The sequence below is a fragment of the Nerophis ophidion genome, linkage group LG04 (assembly GCF_033978795.1).
Source record: "Nerophis ophidion isolate RoL-2023_Sa linkage group LG04, RoL_Noph_v1.0, whole genome shotgun sequence".
Classification (NCBI taxonomy): domain Eukaryota; kingdom Metazoa; phylum Chordata; class Actinopteri; order Syngnathiformes; family Syngnathidae; genus Nerophis; species Nerophis ophidion.
The window spans coordinates 3718392-3738921 of NC_084614.1; the positions used below are offsets into that span (position 1 = coordinate 3718392).

At 38.4% G+C, this 20530-nt stretch overlaps 1 protein-coding gene across 1 annotated transcript in view; it reads right to left on the bottom strand.

The window, feature by feature from the left end:
- ubl3a (ubiquitin-like 3a) overlaps positions 1-20530 on the bottom strand; it is a 39648-nt gene that overhangs the window by 4318 nt on the left and 14800 nt on the right. Inside the window, exon 2 of the mRNA XM_061896772.1 lies at positions 1363-1471. Coding sequence (XP_061752756.1) covers positions 1363-1471 — 109 coding nt within the window. The remainder of the gene's footprint in view (positions 1-1362; positions 1472-20530) is intronic.

Genomic DNA, 20530 nt, shown 5'->3' on the forward strand with positions numbered 1-20530 from the left:
TTCTCACACACAACTAAAAGGCTAAGTTTCAGTCGTGTGAATGAGAGCGTTTCACTTGTGTATATAAGAGTGTTTCAGCAGTGTGTATGTAAGTGTTTCAGTAGTGTGTATGAGAGCTTTTCAGCTGCGTGTATAGGAGTGTCTCAGTAGTGTGTATGGGAGCGGTTCAGTAGTGTGTGTGAGAGTGTTTCAGTAGTGTGTGAGAGTGTTTCAGAAGTGTGTATGAGAGCGTTTCAGTCGTATGTATAATAGTGTTTCAGTAGTGCGTATGAGAGGGTTTTTGATTGATTGATTGATTGATACTTTTATTAGTAGATTGCACAGTACAGTACATATTCCGTACAATTGACCACTAAATGGTAACACCCCAATAAGTTTTTCAACTTGTTTAAGTCGGGGTCCACGTTATTCAATTCATGGTAATAAAAGTGTTTCAGTAGTGTGAATGACAGTGTTTGAGTAGTGTGTGTGAGAGTGTTTCAGTAGTGTGTATAAGAGTATTTCAGGAGTGTGTGTAAGAGTGTTTAAGTAGATTGTATGAGAGCGTTTCAGTCGTATGTATGAAAGTGTTTGAGTAGTGTGGATGTGAACGTTATGTTAGTGTATACGTGAGCATTTCTCTTGTGTGTGTTATAAAATAAATTCAGTAGTGTGTATGAGAGTGTTTGAGTAGTGTGTACGCGAGCGTTATATATACGGGTGTATACGGGAGCATTTCACTTGTGTGTGATATAAAAAGAATCAGCAGTGTGTGTGAGAGTGTTTCAGTCTTGTGTATGAGTGTTTTGAGTAGTGTGTATGACTGTTTCAGTACGTACGAGTGTGTACGAGAGCATTTCACTTACGCGTGTGATAAAATAAAACTTCAGTAGTGTGTATGAGAGTGTTTGAGTAGTGTGTATGTGAGCGTTATATATAGGAGTGTATTCGAGAGCATTTCACTTGTGCGTGTGATAAAGAGAATTCTGTAGTGTGTGAGAGCGAGCGTTTCAGTCGTGTATGTGAGAGGTAGATCTGAGTAATGGCCCTAACGGCCCCTCACGCACAATAGTGTGTCTTTTTGTTTGTGTGCGCGCTTGCTATGTGTGTACTTTAGCGTGTGTGTGTGTGTGTGTGTGTGTGTGGGACATGACGTGGCAGAAACACTTCAACACGTCAAGTCACACCATGTGAACTCAAGTATTGGGACATGCTTCCAACTCAGTGGGGACATTTTGAGGAAGAATCACTTCTTATAGAGTGAAAGCTGTCCAAGCTCGCTTTTGTCACTTCCTGTCCCAATACTTGTGCCCACACGCAACCTCGTGTGCGTGTGTGTGTGTGTGCGTGTGTGTGTGCGCGTGCGTGCGTGGTCTCGCTCACCCATTGGCCAGTCGTCATAAACCTGCTTGGCGATGTCTGCCGCCGAATCGCTGGGCGAAAAAAGGAACTCTTTGGTCTTCCCGCTGACTAAGATGAGTCGCAGGTTGATCTGTCAGACACAAACGTCACGTCAGTCACCTGGCGGGACTCAAACAGGAAGCTGCAACCTCCCCCGGACGATTGGACTTGTGTGTGTGTGTGTGTGTGTGTGTGTGTGTGTGTGTGTGTGTGTGTATGAGAGCGTTTCAGTATTGTGTACTTCAACTTTAACTTAAGATTTTTTCAGTATTGTGTATGTGTTTCAGTAGTGTGTATGAGTGTTTCAGTAGTGTGTATGAGAGTGTTTCATTATTGTATATGAGTGTTTCAGTAGTGTGTATGACTGTTTCTGTAGTGTGAACAAGAGTTTTTCAGTATTGTGTATAAGTGTTTCAGTAGTGTGTATGACAGCGTTTCAGTAGTGTGTATGAGAGTGTTTTAGTATTGTGTATAACAGTTTTTCAGTATCGTCTATAAGAGTTTTTCAGTATTCTGTATAAGTGTTTCAGTAGTGTGTATGAGAGCGTTTCTGTCGTGTCTATAAGAGTGTTTCATTATTGTGTGTGAGAGTATTTCAGTAGTGTGTATGAGAATGTTTCAGTAGTGTGTATGAGAGTATTTCAGAAGTGTGTATAAGTGTTTTAGTAGTGTGTGTGGCAGTGTTTTAGTAGTGTGTGTATAAGTGTTTAAGTGGTGTGTATGAGAGTGTTTCAGTAGTGTGTATGAGAGTGTTTCAGTAGTGTGTATGAGTGTTTCAGTAGTGTGTATGAGAGTGTTTCATTATTGTATATAAGAGTGTTTCAGTAGTGTGTATGACCGTTTCTGTAGTGTGTACAAGAGTTTTTCAGTATTGTGTATAAGTGTTTCAGTAGTGTGTATGACAGCGTTTCAGTAGTGTGTATGAGAGTGTTTAGTATTGTGTATAACAGTTTTTCAGTATCGTCTATAAGAGTTTTTCAGTATTCTGTATGTGTTTCAGTAGTGTGTATGAGAGCGTTTCTGTCGTGTCTATAAGAGTGTTTCATTATTGTGTGTGAGTATTTCAGTAGTGTGTATGAGAATGTTTCAGTAGTGTGTATGAGAGTATTTCATAAGTGTGTATAAGTGTTTTAGTAGTGTGTGTGGCAGTGTTTTAGTAGTGTGTATAAGTGTTTAAGTAGTGTGTATGAGAGTGTTTCAGTAGTGTGTATGAGAGTGTTTCAGTAGTGTGTATGAGTGTTTCAGTAGTGTGTATGAGAGTGTTTCATTATTGTATATAAGAGTGTTTCAGTAGTGTGTATGACCGTTTCTGTGGTGTGTACAAGAGTTTTTCAGTATTGTGTATAAGTGTTTCAGTAGTGTGTATGACAGCGTTTCAGTAGTGTGGATGAGAGTGTTTTAGTATTGTGTATAACAGTTTTTCAGTATCGTCTGAGTTTTTCAGTATTCTGTATGTGTTTCAGTAGTGTGTATGAGAGCGTTTCTGTCGTGTCTATAAGAGTGTTTCATTATTGTGTGTGAGTATTTCAGTAGTGTGTATGAGAATGTTTCAGTAGTGTGTATGAGAGTATTTCAGAAGTGTGTATAAGTGTTTTAGTAGTGTGTGTGGCAGTGTTTTAGAAGTGTGTATAAGTGTTTCAGTAGTGTGTATGAGAGTGTTTCAGTAGTGTGTTTGGCAGTGTTTCAGTAGTGTGTATGAGAGTGTTTCAGTATTGTATATGAGAGTGTTTCAGTATTGTATATGAGTGTTTCAGTAGTGTGTATGAGAGTGTTTCAGTAGCATGTATGAGAGTGTTTCAGTAGTGTGAATGAAAGTGTTTCAGTAGTGTGTATTAGTGTTTCAGTATTGTATATGAGAGTGTTTCAGTAGTGTGAAGTGAATTATATTTATATAGCGCTTTTTCTCTAGTGACTCAAAGCGCATTACATAGTGAAACCCAATTTTTAATTTTTACATTTAAACCAGTGTGGGTGGCACTGGGAGCAGGTGGGTAAAGTGTCTTGCCCAAGGACACAATGGCAGTGACTAGGATGGCTGAAGCGGGTATCGAACCTGCAACCCTCAAGTTGCTGGCACGGCCGCTCTACCAACCGAGCTATACCGCCCCCAGTGCTTCAGTATTGTATATGAGAGTGTTTCAGTAGTGTATGAGAGTGTTACAGTAGTGTGTATGAGAGTGTTTCAGTATTTTATATGAGACTGTTTCAGTATTGTATGAGTGTTTTAGTAGTGTATAAGAGTGTTTCAGTAGTGTGAATGAAAGTGTTTCAGTAGTGTGTGTGAGTGTTTCAGTAGTGTGTATGAGTGTTTCAGTAGTGTGTATGAGTGTTTCAGTGTGTATGAGTGTTTCAGTAGTCAGTATTGTATATGAGAGTGCTTCAGTAATGTGTATGAGAGTGTTTCAGTATTGTATATGAGTGTTTTATTAGTGTGTATAAGAGTGTTTCAGTAGTGTGTGTGTGTTTCATTATTGTATATGAGAGTGTTTCAGTAGTGTGTATGAGTGTTTCAGTAGTCAGTATTGTATATGAGAGTGCTTCAGTAATGTGTATGAGAGTGTTTCAGTATTGTATATGAGTGTTTTATTAGTGTGTATAAGAGTGTTTCAGTAGTGTGTGTGTGTTTCATTATTGTATATGAGTGCTTCAGTAGTGTGTATGAGTGTTTCAGTAGTTCTCGAAATATTCCAACTGTTGTTTTACCAATTTCAAGTCAAGTTTAGAAGTGTGAAGTTGTAATTGTCCATCTCCTGACTCCGCCCACTCCTGACCCCGCCCACTCCTGACTCCGCCCCCTCCCGACTTCATCATCATAATAACCAACCACCCTCATCATATTAATATTGATGATTAATCATCATCATAATATTATGATTAATCATCATAATAATGATGCTTAATCGTCATCATCATCATAATAATAATCATAATAACCATTATGGTAGTAGTGATAATAATAATAGTAATATTAATAATAATCTTCATTATAATAATCATCATAATAATAACATAATAATCATATCATCATAATAATATTCCTAATAATAATTATAACCATTAATAATCATAATCATTTATAATCACAATTACATTATCATCATCATAATAATCATCGTCAAAATAATAGTAATGATAATAATTGTCATTATAGTAATCATAAAAATAATAATCATAATAATAAAATAATAATCATCATCATATCACAATAATATTCCTAATAATAATCTTTATCATTAATAATAATCATAATAACATAATCATCATCATCATAATCTTCATCATTACAATCATAATCCTAGTAGCAATCATAATAATCCTAATAGTAGTAGTAACAATCATAATATTAATAATAATAATTAGTGATTAACTAGTAATTAATTATTAATTAATTACTAATTAACTAGTGATTTAGGGCTATATAAGTAAACATTGATTGATTGAATAATACTAATAATAATAATAATAAACATAATCATTAATACTAATCATAATAACAATTATGATAATAGTATTAATAATCTTCATTAGAATAATCCTAAAAATAAAAACAATCATCATAATAATAAAATAATAATACTAATCATCATAATAATATCCCTATTGATAATCATAAACATTAATAATAATAATAATCATTAATAATAATTCAACATAACCAGGAAGGAACACCACCTACAACATAGTCACATGACCAGGAAGGAACACCACCTACAACATAGTCACATGACCAGGAAGGAACACCACCTACAACATAGTCACATGACCAGGAAGGAACACCACCTACAACATAGTCACATGACCAGGAAGGAACACCACCTACAACATAGTCACATGACCAGGACGTTAGTGGACTCCACTCCCTTTGTCACCTTGTTGACAACATCCGACACACAGCAATACATGACACACACACACACACACGGACACACACGAGGTTACATAAGTGGAGTGCAGACTTCCTGAGGCACTTTGAGCTGCAACCTTTGGGATGTTCACACACACGCTGCCTTTATTTCCACTGCACTGCCATCATGTTGGCACTTCATGGAACTCAGTCGTGTGTTGCTCTTTATTGCAAATGAGGAAGTGAAATAAATATATTAATAATAATAATAATAATAATAATAACCATCATCATTAGGACTGCAATCATTCATCACTTAAAACAACTCATTTGTTGGAAAAAGCTTTGACTTATCATTTTGTAACAAATCCAGAACACATAAAAGGTAAAAACTAGTTGAATAAAAGCTAAATAGAGGGGGGAAGTATTAAAGAAAAGGCAAAATAATGTAAATAAAACTTAAAAAAGGTAAATAGAAGGGGGAAGTATTAAAGAAAAGGCAAAGATGATACATAAAATAATGTAAATAAACTTAAAACAATGTAAATAAAAGGGGGGAGTATTAAAGAAAAGGCAAAGATAAAACATAAAATAATGTAAATAAACTTAAAATTATGTAAATAGAGGGGGGAAGTATTAAAGAAAAGGCAAAATAATGTAAATTAAATTAAAAATAAGGTAAATAGAAGGGGGAAGTATTAAAGAAAAGGCAAAGATAAAACATAAAATAATTTAAATAAAACTTAAAACAGTGTAAATAAAAGGGGGAGTATTAAAGAAAAGGCAAAGATAAAACATAAAATAATTTAAATAAAACTTAAAATAATGTAAATAGAGGGGGAAGTATTAAAGAAAAGGCAAAATAATGTAAATAAAACTTAAAAGAAGGTAAATAGAAGGGGGAAGTATTAAAGAAAAGGCAAAGATAAAACATAAAATAATGTAAATAAAAGGCGGAAGTGTTAAAGAAAAGGCAAAGATAAAACATAAAATTATGTAAATAAACTTAAAATAATGTAAATAGAGGGGGGAAGTATTAAAGAAAAGGCAAAGATAAAACATAAAATTATGTAAATAAAACTTAAAAGAAGGTAAATAGAAGGGGGAGTATTGAAGAAAAGGCAAAGATAAAACATAAAATAATGTAAATAAAACTTGAAAAAAGTAAAAAAGAAGGAGGAAGTGTTAAAGAAAAGGCAAAAATTATACATAAAATAATGTAAATAAAGTTAAAATAATGTAAATAGAGGGGGGAAGTATTAAAGAAAAGGCAAAATTATGTAAATAAAACACACACACACACACACACTTATCATCCCAGTGTGATTTCCTGCTTCCCCCCCCCCCCCCCCCCCTCCTCCTGCCTCCTTCCTGCTCCTCCAGGAAGTGTCTGCTGAGAGATTATCTGGGCTGACCTTATATGGTCAACATTGGGGGGGGAAATAAAACCCACTGGGTTGCCACTTTATTAGGTACACCTGCACCAGCTGGCAAGCTACAGTCGTCATTAGTAATAAGAAGTCATGGAATGTGACACATGTTAACTGCTAGCACGCTAAAGTTAGCATGCTAACATCAAAGTGCTAACTTTTTTAGCTATTTTTACTCTTTATTTTCTCTCTTAATTCCGCAGCCATACACCTTAGTCTTATAACTTGGTATTGGAAACATGCTAACTGTATGCACGTTTACGTTAGCATGCTAACATTAAAGTGCTAGCTTATTAAGCTAATTTTGCAACCGTTTACTTTACAGTCAAATAACTTGGTATTGGAAACATGCTAACTGTAGCACGTTTACGTTAGCATGCTAGCATGCTAACACTAAAGTGCTAGCTTTTTTATCTAACTTTGCAACCGTTTACTTTACAGTCATATAACTTGGTATGTGACACGTGTTAACGGCTAGCATGCTAACATTAAGTGCTAACTTTTTAGCAATTTTTTACACTTCTTTGGCTAATTCCACAGCCATACACCTTAGTCTTATAACTTGGTATTTGAAACATGCTAACTGTATGCACGTTAGCATGCTAACACTAATGTGCTAGCTTTTTGAGCTAATTCTGCAACCATTTACAGTCATATAACTTGGTATGTGACACATGTTAACGGCTAGCATGCTAACATTAAAGTGCTAACTTTTTTTGCAAATTTTTACACTTCTTTGGCTAATTCCACAGCCATACACCTTAGTCTTATAACTTGGTATTTGAAACATGCTAACTGTACGCACGTTTACGTTAGCATGCTAGCATGTTAACATTAAAGTGCTAGCATTTTGAGCTAATTTTGCAACCGTTTACTTTACAGTCATATAACTTGGTATGTGACACGTGTTAACGGCTAGCATGCTAATATTAAACTGCTAACTTTTTTTGCAAATTTTTACACTTCTTTGGCTAATTCCACAGCCATACACCTTACGGTCTTATAACTTGGTATTTGAAACATGCTAACTGTATGCACGTTACCATGTTAGCAAGCTAACACTAAAGTGCTAGCTTTTTGAGCTAATTTTGCAACCGTTTAAAGTCATATAACTTGGTATGTGACACGTGTTAACGGCTAGCATGCTAACATTAAAGTGATAACTTTTTTTGCAAATGTTTACTCTCCTTTGACTAATTCCACAGCCATACACCTTAGTCTTATAACTTGGTATTTGAAACATGCTAACTGTATGTTAGCATGCTAACACTAAAGTGCTAGCTTTTTGAGCTAATTTTGCAACCGTTTACTTTACAGTCATATAACTTGGTATGTGACACGTGTTAACGGCTAGCATGCTAACACTAAAGTGCTACCTTTTTGATCTAACTTTGCAACCGTTTACTTTACAGTCATATAACTTGGTATGTGACACGTGTTAACGGCTAGCATGCTAACATTAAGTGTTAACTTTTTGTGCAAATTTTTACACTTCTTTGGCAAATTCCGCAGCCATACACCTTAGTCTTATAACTTGGTATTGGAAACATGCTAACTGTATGCATGTCAGCATGCTAACACTAAAGTGCTAGCTTTTTGAGCTAATTTTGCAACCGTTTACTTTACAGTCATATAACTTGGTATGTGACACGTGTTAACGGCTAGCATGCTAACATTAAAGTGCTAACTTTTTTTGCAAATGTTTACACTTCTTTGGCTAATTCCACAGCCATACACCTTAGTCTTATAACTTGGTATTTGAAACATGCTAACTGTATGCACATCTACGTTAGCATGTTAGCATGCTAACATTAGAGTGCTAGCTTTTTGAGCTAATTTTGCAACCGTTTACTTTACAGTCATATAACTTGGTATGTGACACGTGTTAACGGCTAGCATGCTAACATTAAGTACTAACCTTTTTTGTAAATTTTTACACTTCTTTGGCTATTTCCACAGCCATACACCTTAGTCTTATGACTTGGTATTTGAAACATGCTAACTGTATGCATGTTAGCATGCTAACACTAAAGTGCTAGCTTTTTGAGCTAATTTTGCAACCGTTTACTTTACAGTCATATAACTTGGTATGTGACACGTGTTAACGGCTAGCATGCTAACATTAAGTGTTAACTTTTTGTGCAAATTTTTATACTTCTTTGGCTAATTCCACAGCCATACACCTTAGTCTTATAACTTGGTATTTGAAACATGCTAACTGTACGCACGTTTACGTTAGCATGCTAGCATGCTAACACTAAAGCGCTAGCTTTTTGAGCTAATTTTGCAACCGTTTACTTTACAGTCATATAACTTGGTATGTGACACGTGTTAACGGCTAGCACGCTAACATTAAAGTGCTAACTTTTTTAGCAAATTTTTACACTTCTTTGACTAATTCCACAGCCATACACCTTAGTCTTATAACTTGGTATTTGAAACATGCTAACTGTAGCACGTTTACGTTAGCATGTTAGCATGCTAACATTAAAGTGCAAGCTTATTAAGCTAATTATGCAACCTTTTAGTGATATAACTTGGTATGTGACACGTGTTAACCGCTAGCATGCTAACATTAAGTGCTAACTTTTTTTGCAAATTTTAACACTTCTTTGGCTAACTACGCAGCCATACAACTTACGGTCTTATAACTTGGTGTTTGAAACATGCTAACTGTACGCACGTTTACGTTAGCATGCTAACACTAAAGTGCTAGCTTTTTGAGCTAATTTTGCAACTGTTTACTTTACAGTCATATAACTTGGTATGTGACACGTGTTAACGGCTAGCATGCTAACATTAAGTACTAACCTTTTTGTAAATTGTTACACTTCTTTGGCTAATTCCACAGCCATACACCTTAGTCTTATAACTTGGTATTTGAAACATGCTAACTGTATGCACGTTAGCATGTTAGCAAGCTAACACTAAAGTGCTAGCTTTTTGAGCTAATTTTGCAACCGTTTACTTTAAAGTCATATAACTTGGTATGTGACACGTGTTAACGGCTAGCATGCTAACATTAAAGTGATAACTTTTTTGCAAATGTTTACTCTCCTTTGACTAATTCCACAGCCATACACCTTAGTCTTATAACTTGGTATTTGAAACATGTTAACTGTATGCACGTTAGCATGCTAACACTAAAGTGCTAGCTTTTTGAGCTAATTTTGCAACTGTTTACTTTACAGTCATATAACTTGGTATGTGACACGTGTTAACGGCTAGCATGCTAACACTAAAGTGCTAGCATTTTGAGCTAACTTTGCAACCGTTTACTTTACAGTCATATAACTTGGTATGTGACACGTGTTAATGGCTAGCACGCTAATATTAAAGTGCTAACTTTTTTAGCAAATTTTTACACTTCTTTGACTAATTCCACAGCCATACACCTTAAATGATAAATGATAAATGGGTTGTACTTGTATAGCGCTTTTCTACCTTCAAAGCGCTTTGACACTACTTCCACATTTACCCATTCACACACACATTCACACACTGATGGAGGGAGCTGCCATGCAAGGCGCCAACCAGCACCCATCAGGAGCAAGGGTGAAGTGTATTGCTCAGGACACAACGGACGTGACGAGGTTGGTACTAGGTGGGATTTGAACCCGGGACCCTCGGGTTGCGCACGGCCATTCTCCCACCTCGCCACGCCGTCCCTTAGTCTTATAACTTGGTATTTGAAACATGCTAACTGTATGCACGTTAGCATGCTAACACTAAAGTGGTAGCTTTTTGAGCTAATTTTGCAACTGTTTACTTTACAGTCATATAACTTGGTATGTGACACGTGTTAACGGCTAGCATGCTAACATTAAGTGCTAACTTTTTTTGCAAATTTTTCCGCTTCTTTGGCTAATTACGCAGCCATACACCTTATGGTCTTATAACTTGGTATTTGAAACATGCTAACTGTACGCACGTTTACGTTAGCATGCTAGCATGCTAACACTAAAGTGCTAGCTTTTTGAGCTAATTCTGCAACCGTTTACTTTACAGTCATATAACTTGGTATGTGACACGTGTTAACGGCTAGCATGCTAACAATAAAGTGCTAACATTTTTTGCAAATTTTTACGCTTCTTTGACTAATTCCGCAGCCATACACCTTACACTCATATAACTTGGTATTTGACACAAGCTAACTGTTATTAGATTTAGACTTAGACGTTAGACAAAATGTATTGATCCACAAGGGAAACTGTTCCACACAGCAGGATGAAAAGGATACGGATGGAAAGGAAAATGCACAACATGAAACCAAACAGCGAGTGAGGAAGACCCATTTTCTTTTCTCCTTACAGAAAAGGAGGACACCGCACCCGTGATGACATGTGTGCGTGGGAGACATTGTTCACATGTGTGTGTCCTCCACACACACACACACACACACACACAAACACACAAACACACACACACACACACAGTGAAAATGTCCCCTTTAGCAGATGGCAGAAGACAGAAGGCGGGCCAGTCTTGGAATAACTTTGGACGTGAAATTTTTCCTTCTAGACAGATCATCTGATGTTCAATTTCTGTGTATTTTGTGTGTATTATTTTGCGTCACGACTTGTGTCACCAATTGTCTGCAACAAAATACAAACCCCGTTTCCATATGAGTTGGGAAATTGTGTTAGATGTAAATATAAACAGAATACAATGATTTGCAAATCCTTTTCAAGCCATATTCAGTTGAATATGCTACAAAGACAACATATTTGATGTTCAAACTCATAAACTTGATTGTTTTTTATTGCAAATAATCATTAACTTTAGAATTTGATGCCAGCAACACATGACAAAGAAGTTGAGAAAGGTGGCAATAAATACTGATAAAGTTGAGGAATGCTCATCAAACACTTATATAGAACATCCCACAGGTGTGCAGGTTAATTGGGAACAGGTGGGTGCCATGATTGGGTATAAAAACTGCTTCCCAAGAAAGGATGGGGCGAGGTACACCCCTTTGTCCACGACTGCGTGAGCAAATAGTCAAACAGTTTAAGAACAACCTTTCTCAAAGTGCAATTGCAAGAAATTTAGGGATTTCAACATCTACGCTCCATAATATCATCAAAAGGTTCAGAGAATCTGGAGAAATCACTCCACGTAAGCGGCATGGCCGGAAACCAACATTTCCAATCCCTCAGACGGCACTGTATCAAAAACCGACATCAATCTTTAAAGGATATCACCACATGGGCTCAGGAACACTTCAGAAAACCACTGTCAACATTTCTCAACGAGTTATTGCAAGGAATTTAGGGATTTTACCATCTACGGTCCGTAAAATCATCAAAAGATTCAGAGAATCTGGAGAAATCACTGCACGTAAGCGATGATATTATGGACCTTTGATCCCTCAAGCATTACTACATAAAAAAAACGACAGTGTGTAAAGGATATCACCACATGGGCTCAGGAACACTTCATAAAACCACTGTCAGTAACTACAGTTGGTCGCTACATCTGTAAGTGCAAGTTAAAGCTCTACTATGCAAAGCGAAAGCCATTTATCAACAACATCCAGAAACGCCGCCGGCTTCTCTGGGCCCGAGATCATCTAAGATGGACTGATGCAAAGAGAAAAAGTGTTCTATGGTCTGACGAGTCTACATTTCAAATTGTTTCTGGAAATATTCCATATTGTGTCATCTGGACCAAAGGGGAAGCGAACCATCCAGACTTTTATCGACGCAAAGTGGAAAAGCCAGCATGTGTGATGGTATGGGGGTGCATTAGTGCCCAAGGCATGGGTAACTTACACATCTGTGAAGGCACCATTAATGCTGAAAGGTACATACAGGTTTTGGAACAACATATGCTGCCATCTAAGCGCCGTCTTTTTCATGGACGCCCCTGCTTATTTCAGCAAGACCATGCCAAACCACATTCAGCACGTTTTACATCAGCGTGGCTTCGTAAAAAAATAATGCGGGTACTTTCCTGGCCCGCCTGCAGTCCAGACCTGTCTCCCATGGAAAATGTGTGGCGCATTATGAAGCGTAAAATAGGACAGCGGAGACCCCGGACTGTTGAAGGACTGAAGCTCTACATAAAACAAGAATGGGAAAGAATTCCACTTTCAAAGCTTCACAATTAGTTTCCTCAGTTCCCAAACGTTTATTGAGTGTTGTTAGAAGAAAAGGTGATGTAACACAGTGGTGAACATGCCCTTTCCCAACTACTTTGGCACCTGTTGCAGCCATGAAATTCTAATTAGTTAATGAGTTTGAACATCAAATATGTTGTCTTTGTAGCATATTCAACTGAATATGGGTTGAAAAGGATTTGCAAATCATTGTATTCTGTTTATATTTACATCAAACACAATTTCCCAACTCATATGGAAACGGGGTTTGTATGTCAACTTCAGACTGTCATTAATCAGCTTGCAGAAGTAAATAAAATATTGTTGATGGTCTTTGAATGCATTTTTTAAGTTATTTAGAAATCTCCTGATATATCGAGTAAGTGCTGGTGTAACACGAGGTTATGGATGCATTTTGACCACAGACTCTCCAGACAGCCAGAAGCAGAAGGATCCAGAATGAAGAGTTTCTTCTAAAAACGGAATCCCGGAGATCAAGTGGTCCAACATTCTTTGGCCCGACTGAGGCAGAACCTGCCAAAACCCACTGAGGGATTTTCCACTGACTTTTCCATCTTTTGGACTTTTCACAACTCTTTGGACAACCTTCCAATAGTTTTGGACGGACCATGAAGTAACTTAGTACTCAAATATGACAAAATTTGCTAAAAAAAACGATTATATCGATGTTAACATGCTAACAGGTATAATTTGTCAAGTAACAAAATATTCGATGCTGAGGTGTTTACCTGCAAAATTACTAAAAAAAGCTAGCATGCTAATATTAGAAGGCTAACGATTGTGCCACGGGCCGTTAAAACATTAGCTACTGGCCGCAAATGGCCACACTTTATAAAGTAGCTAACAAATTGAAATGTTCCTGAGCCCATGTGGTGATATCCTTTAGAGATTAATGTCTGTTTTTGATACATGGACGGAAGGTCACGGTCATTCAATGTTAATGCTTCCGTGCTAACATGCTAACTAACATGTGTCAAGTACCAAAACATATCAGTTGAGGTGTGTTTCTGAAAAATGTGTTTGCTAAGTACTAAAGTAACTTAGTACTCAAATATGACAAAATTATCTATAAAAAAAAACACGATTATATCAATGTTAGCCTGCTAACAGGTGTCATTTGTCAAGTAACAAAATATTTGATGCTGAGGTGTTACCTGTAGATTTAGAAAAAAAGCTAGCATGCTAATATTCGAGGGCTAACGATTGTGCCCCGGGTCATTAAAACATTACCTATTGTCTGCAAATGGCCCCTGGGCCGTACTTTACAAATTAACTAAACAATCCCACATTCTAATACTACCGTGCTAAGATGCTAACTAACCAACATGTGTCAAGTACCAAAATATTACAGTGGAGGTGTGATTCTGAAAAGTAACTTAGTACTCAAATACGACAAAAGTAGCTTAAAAAAAACCTGATTATATCAACGTTAGCATGCTAACAGGTATCATTTGTCAAGTAACAAAATATTTGATGCTGAGGTGTTTACTTGCAAAGTTAGAAAAAAAACTAGCATGCTAATAGTAGAAGGCTAACGATTGTGCCACGGGCCGTTAAAACATTAGCTACTGGTAGCAAATGGCCGCACTTTATAAATTAGCTAAACAATCCAGCATTCAAATGCTACCGTGCTAAATGCTAACTACCTAACATTTGTCAAGTACCAAAACATACCAGTTGAGGTGTTTCTGAAAAATGTGGACCGATAGAGACCCGTGAAGACCGACAAAGAGCAGGTGGAGACATCAACAGAGCCGTGAAGTTCCACAAGTTATGGTTCTGATATAAATCGAGCTGGGCCTGTTACGGACACACATGTGGAGACCTGCAGACAGCTGGTTCAGATCCAAACACACCCTTCAAAGAACAATAAAAAAATGGACCGGTGATGACCATTTAAGACCTGGTTCCTAACAGCAAAACAACCTCTAGGAGTTGGCGCCACAAACGAGCGGACGCGTAGAGTGCCGGCGCTGACACACACGGACCTGTAATGGCTGCAGAAAGCTGACCTGTAAAGAACACAAGTCCGTGTGGGGATCATCAACACCTGGAGTGGCTTGGAAGACATGCTTCTGAGACAAATGGACCCACATAGAGACAGCAGGAGTGTGGAGTAGGAACAGCAGGAAGTCATTACTCACACACACACACACACACACACACACACACACACACACACACACACACACACACAGAGTCCATAAAGTGTTATGTAATCAATGGATGGATGAAGAACTTCCTGTGTGACATGCTCATCCATATGAATATATATATAATGACAACACACACATGTTTGTACTTCTGAACTTGTGGAGACCTCTGCCTCCCTCTTTAGGACCACCCTTTCTACATACATAAATATTTGTATTTACAACATTAATAATACATACAAACTACGCAGGTATAAAAAAAAATCTTGTTGTGAAAAAGGAGTTGGAATTTCACAAGAAAAATGTCACAATTTCACAAGAAAAACTCGGAATTTTGGGCAGTATTATAATAAAAGTCATCGTTTTACTAACACAAGTCAACATTTGACAAGAAAAACTGAAAATGTGCGCAATGTTATGATAAAAGTTGGAATTTTACTCAATAGCAGTCGCAGTTTTACAAGAAAAGCTTAACATTTGGACAATTTTATGAAAGGGTCGTAGTTTTACTCGACAAAAGTCACATTTTTATAAGAAAACTTAAAAATGTTGGCAACATTATAATAAGTCGGAATTCTGCTAGAAAAATTATGACAAAAGTAATCTTTTTACTCAAAAAATTTCACAGTTTTTACAAGAACAACAAAAATTGACAATATTGTGATAAGTCAGAGTTTGATATGAGAAATGTCACCATTTTGCATAAAAGAAGTAATAATTTTACGAGAAAATATTGCAATATTACAGAAGCAGGAAGAATATGTGAAATTGTTCCCAATTTTATAAGAAAAAAGTCGAAACATTGTGAGAAAAAGACTGCTTATAGTTAATTTTTAATTTATGTTTGTAATTCGTTTTTAATCTACATTATTTACTTCAAGTTATTACAGTATGTCTATTTATACATATTTGTTATTGTTTTATTAATGTTGGCTAAAGGGGGCGCAGAAATACAACACACACACACACATACACACACACACACACACACGCACACACACAGGGTCCATAAAGAACTTCCTGTGTGAACATGCTCATCCATATGAATGTATAATGACAACACACACATGTTTGTACTTCTGAACTTGTGGAGACCTCTGCCTCCACAAGGACCACCCCTTCTACATATATAAATATTTGTATTTACAACATTAATAATACATACAAACTTCGCAGGTATAAAAAAATCTTGTTGTGAAAAAGGAGTTGGAATTTCACAAGAAAAAGGTCACAATTTCACAAGAAAAACTTAGAATTTTGGCGGTATTATAATAAAAGTCATCATTTTACTAACACAAGTCAACATTTGACAAGAAAAACTGAAAATGTCCGCAATGTTATGATAAAACTTGGAATTTTACTCAATAGCAGTCGCAGTTTTACAAGAAAAGCTTAACATTTGGACAATTTTATGAAAGGGTCGTAGTTTTACTCGACAAAAGTCACAATTTTATAAGAAAACTTTAAAATGTTGGCAAAATTATAACAATAGTCGGAATTCTGCTATGCAAAATTATGACAAAAGTCATCCTTTTACTCAAAAAATGTCACTGTTTTTACAAGAACAACAACAAAAATTGACAACATAAGTCAGAATTTGATATGAGAAATGTCACCATTTTGCATAAAAGAAGTAATAATTTTACGAGAAAATATTGCAATATTACAGAAGCAGGAAGAATATGTGAAATTGTTCCCAATTTTATAAGAAAAAAGTCGAAACATTGTGAGAAAAAGACTGCTTATAGTTAATTTTTAATTTATGTTTGTAATTCGTTTTTAATCTACATTATTTACTTCAAGTTATTACAGTATGTCTCTTTATACATATTTGTTATTGTTTTATTAATGTTGGCCAAAGGGGGCACAGAAATACAACACACACACACACACACACACACACACACAGAGAGTCCATAAAGTGTTATGTAATCAATGAAGAACTTCCTGTGTGAACATGCTCATCCATATGAATGTATAATGACAACACACACATGTTTGTACTTCTGAACTTGTGGAGACTTCTGTGGTGCACCCCTTCTACATATATAAATATTTGTATTTACAACATTAATAATACATACAAACTTTGCAGGTATAAAAAAATCTTGTTGTGAAAAAGGAGTTGGAATTTCACAAGAAAAAGGTCACAATTTCACAAGAAAAACTTAGAATTTTGGCGGTATTATGATAAAAGTCATCATTTTTACTAACACAAGTCAACATTTTGACAAGAAAAACTGAAAATGTGCGCAATGTTATGATAAAAGTTAGAATTTTACTCAATAGCAGTCGCAGTTTTACAAGAGGAGCTTAACATTTTGACAACTTTAAAAAAAGGGTAACTAGCGCGGCGGTGGTGGGACTTGTGGGACTCGAACCCAGGTGTGATTTTTGAAAAAATTTTGGGGACTTTTGTGAGCTTTTCTCACTTTTCTCCCTGCCTTCCCGTGGGACTCGGCTGGGTGAGTTTTGGGCATCCCAGTACTTGGACGGCCGACGGCAGGACTTGTGGGACTCGAACCCGGGTGTGATTTTTGAACATTTTTGGGACTTTTGCCGACTTTTCTCACTTTTTTCCCCGCCTTCCCGTAGGACTTGGCTGGGTGAGTTTTGGACATTTTGGGCATCCCTGGACTTGCACGGCCGACGGTGGGACTTGTGGGACTCGAACCCGGGTGTGATTTTTGAACACTTTTGGGACTTTTCTCACTTTTCTCCCCCCCTTCCATTGCGGCCTTCCTGGGTGCGTTTTGGACATTTTGGGCATCGGTGGTGAGACTTGTGGGACTCGACTTGTGTTTGATTCTGCCAGTAGCTCCTGCTTGTCTCAAAGATTAAGCCATGCACCCTGGTGTGATTTTTGAACATTTTGGGGACTTTTGCCGACTTTTCTCACTTTTCTCCCCACCTTCCCATGGGACTTTGGTGGGTGCGTTTTGGACATTTTGGGCATCCCGGACTTTTGCTAACTTTTCACACTTTTCTCCCCGCCTTCCCGTGGGACTTTGCTGGGCGCGTTTGACACTTTGGGCATCCTGGGACTTGTGGGACTTGAACCCGGGTGTGATTTTTGAACATTTTGGGGACTTTTGCTAACTTTTCTCACTTTTCTCCCCGCCTTCTTGTGGGACTTTGCTGGGTGCGTTTTGGACATTTTGGCCATCCCGGGACTTGTCGGACTCGAACCGGGGTGTGATTTTTGAACATTTTGGGGACTTTTCCTAACTTTTCTCACTTTTCTCCCCGCCTTCCCGTGGGACTTGGCTGAGCGCGTTTGGCACTTTGGGCATCATGGGACTTGTGGGACTCGAACATTTTAACATTTTGGGGACTTTTGCCGACTTTTCTCATTTTTCTCCCCGCCTTCCCGTGGGACTTTGCTGGGTGAGTTTTGATCATTTTGGGCATCCCGGGACTTGTGGGACTCGAACCTGGGGGTGATTTCTGAACATTTTGGGGACTTTTGCCGACTTTTCTCACTTTTCTCCCTGCCTTCCCGTGGGACTTGGCTGGGTGAGTTTTGGACATTTTGGGCATCCAGGGACTTGTGGGACTTGTGGGACTCGAACCCCGGTGTGATTTTTGAAAATTTTGGGGACTTTTGCTGACTTTTCTCACTTTTCTTCCCCCCTTCCAGTTAGACCTTGCTGGGTGCGTTTTGGACATTTTGGGCATCCCGGGACTCGTGGGACTCGAACCCGGTGTGATTTTTGAACATTTTGGGGACTTTTGCTAACTTTTTCACTTTTCTCCCCGCCTTCCTGTGGGACTTGGCTGGGCGCGTTTGACACTTTGGGCATCCCGGGACTTGTGTGATTTTTTTTTAACATTTTGGGGACTTTTGCTGACTTTTCTCACTTTTCTTCCCCCCTTCCAGTGCGACCTTGCTGGGTGCGTTTTGGACATTTTGGGCATCCCGGGACTCGTGGGACTCGAACCCGGTGTGATTTTTGAACATTTTGGGGACTTTTGCTAACTTTTTCACTTTTCTCCCCGCCTTCCTGTGGGACTTGGCTGGGCGCGTTTGACACTTTGGGCATCCCGGCACTTGTGGGACTCAAACGGGTGTGATTTTTGAGCATTTTGGGGACATTTGCTGACTTTTCTCACTTTTCTCCCCACCTTCCCTTGGGACTTTGGGCATCCCGGGACTTGTGGGACTCAAACCTGGGGGGGATTTCTGAACATTTTGGGGACTTTTGCCGACTTTTCTTAACGTTTAAATATTTCTCTTTGCCTTCTAGTGCTACTTTGCTGGGTGCGTTTTGGACATTTTGGGCATCCGGGACTTGTGGGACTGGTGTGATTTTTGAACATTTTGGGGACTTTTGCCGACTTTTCTTAACGTTTCTCTTTGCCTTCCCGTGGGACTTTGCTGGGTAAGTTTTGAACATTTTGGGCATCCCGGGACTTGTGGGACTTGGGGGACTCGAACCCGGTGTGATTTTTGAACATTTTGGGGACTTTTGCCGACTTTCCTCACTTTTCTCCCCCGCCTTCCCGTTGCAGGTGTTTTCTTCTTCTACTGCTCCTGTCAGGAACATCTCCTGGACTCCTCTAGTGATCTCACACACTTTCTAGCAACGTCCTTCAGGATCCATGTAGCGCTTAAGGAAATACTGTCACTATGGCCATAATCCATGATATCAGGCTATTTTTAGACACTGGATCTGTGTGCGTGTGCGTGTGTGTGTGCGTGTGTGTGTGTGTGTGTGTGTGTGTGTTGCCGGCTCGCCTCTTAGCTTCCTCTACGCGTCATCCCGACATCCCGGACTGCATAATGGACCTGCTGTTCCAAGGACCAGCATGCAGGAGCCCAGGCGCAGCTGGGACTGATTCCGTGCCGGGGGGTTCTGGAAGGGTTTTAAGTGGTCCAGTCCGGTAGAACAGAGGTCTTCAATGGTGAAAAGTCCAATATACTTCCCCCGCAATTAACCATTAGCGTCGCCAATTTCCAGCTAGCTCAATGCTAGTTTTCAGCTAGCGATTAGCACTCCCATTGCCAGGAAGGTGTTAGCAGTTATGGTTTCCAGTCAGCGATTAACAGCGCTAGATGCCAGCTAGCAATTAAAGGCGCTAGTTCCTCGCTAGCGATCAACAATGCTAATTTTCTGCTAGCGATTAACAGCGCTAGATGCCTGCTAGCAATTAAAGGCGCTAGTTCCTAGCTAGCGATTAACAGCGCTAGATGCCATTTAGCAATTAAAGGCGCTAGTTCCTCGTTAGCGATCAACAATGCTAGTTTTCTGCTGGCGGTTAACAGCGCTAGATGCCAGTTAGCAATTAAAGGCGCTAGTTCCTCCCTAGTGATCAACAATGCTAGTTTTCAGCTAGCGATTAACAGCGCTAAATGCCAGTCAGCGATTAACAGCGCTAGATGCCAGCTAGCAATTAAAGGCGCTAGTTCCTCGCTAGCGATCAACAATGCTAATTTTCTGCTAGCGATTAACAGCGCTAGATGCCTGCTAGCAATTAAAGGCGCTAGTTCCTAGCTAGCGATTAACAGCGCTAGATGCCATTTAGCAATTAAAGGCGCTAGTTCCTCGTTAGCGATCAACAATGCTAGTTTTCTGCTGGCGGTTAACAGCGCTAGATGCCA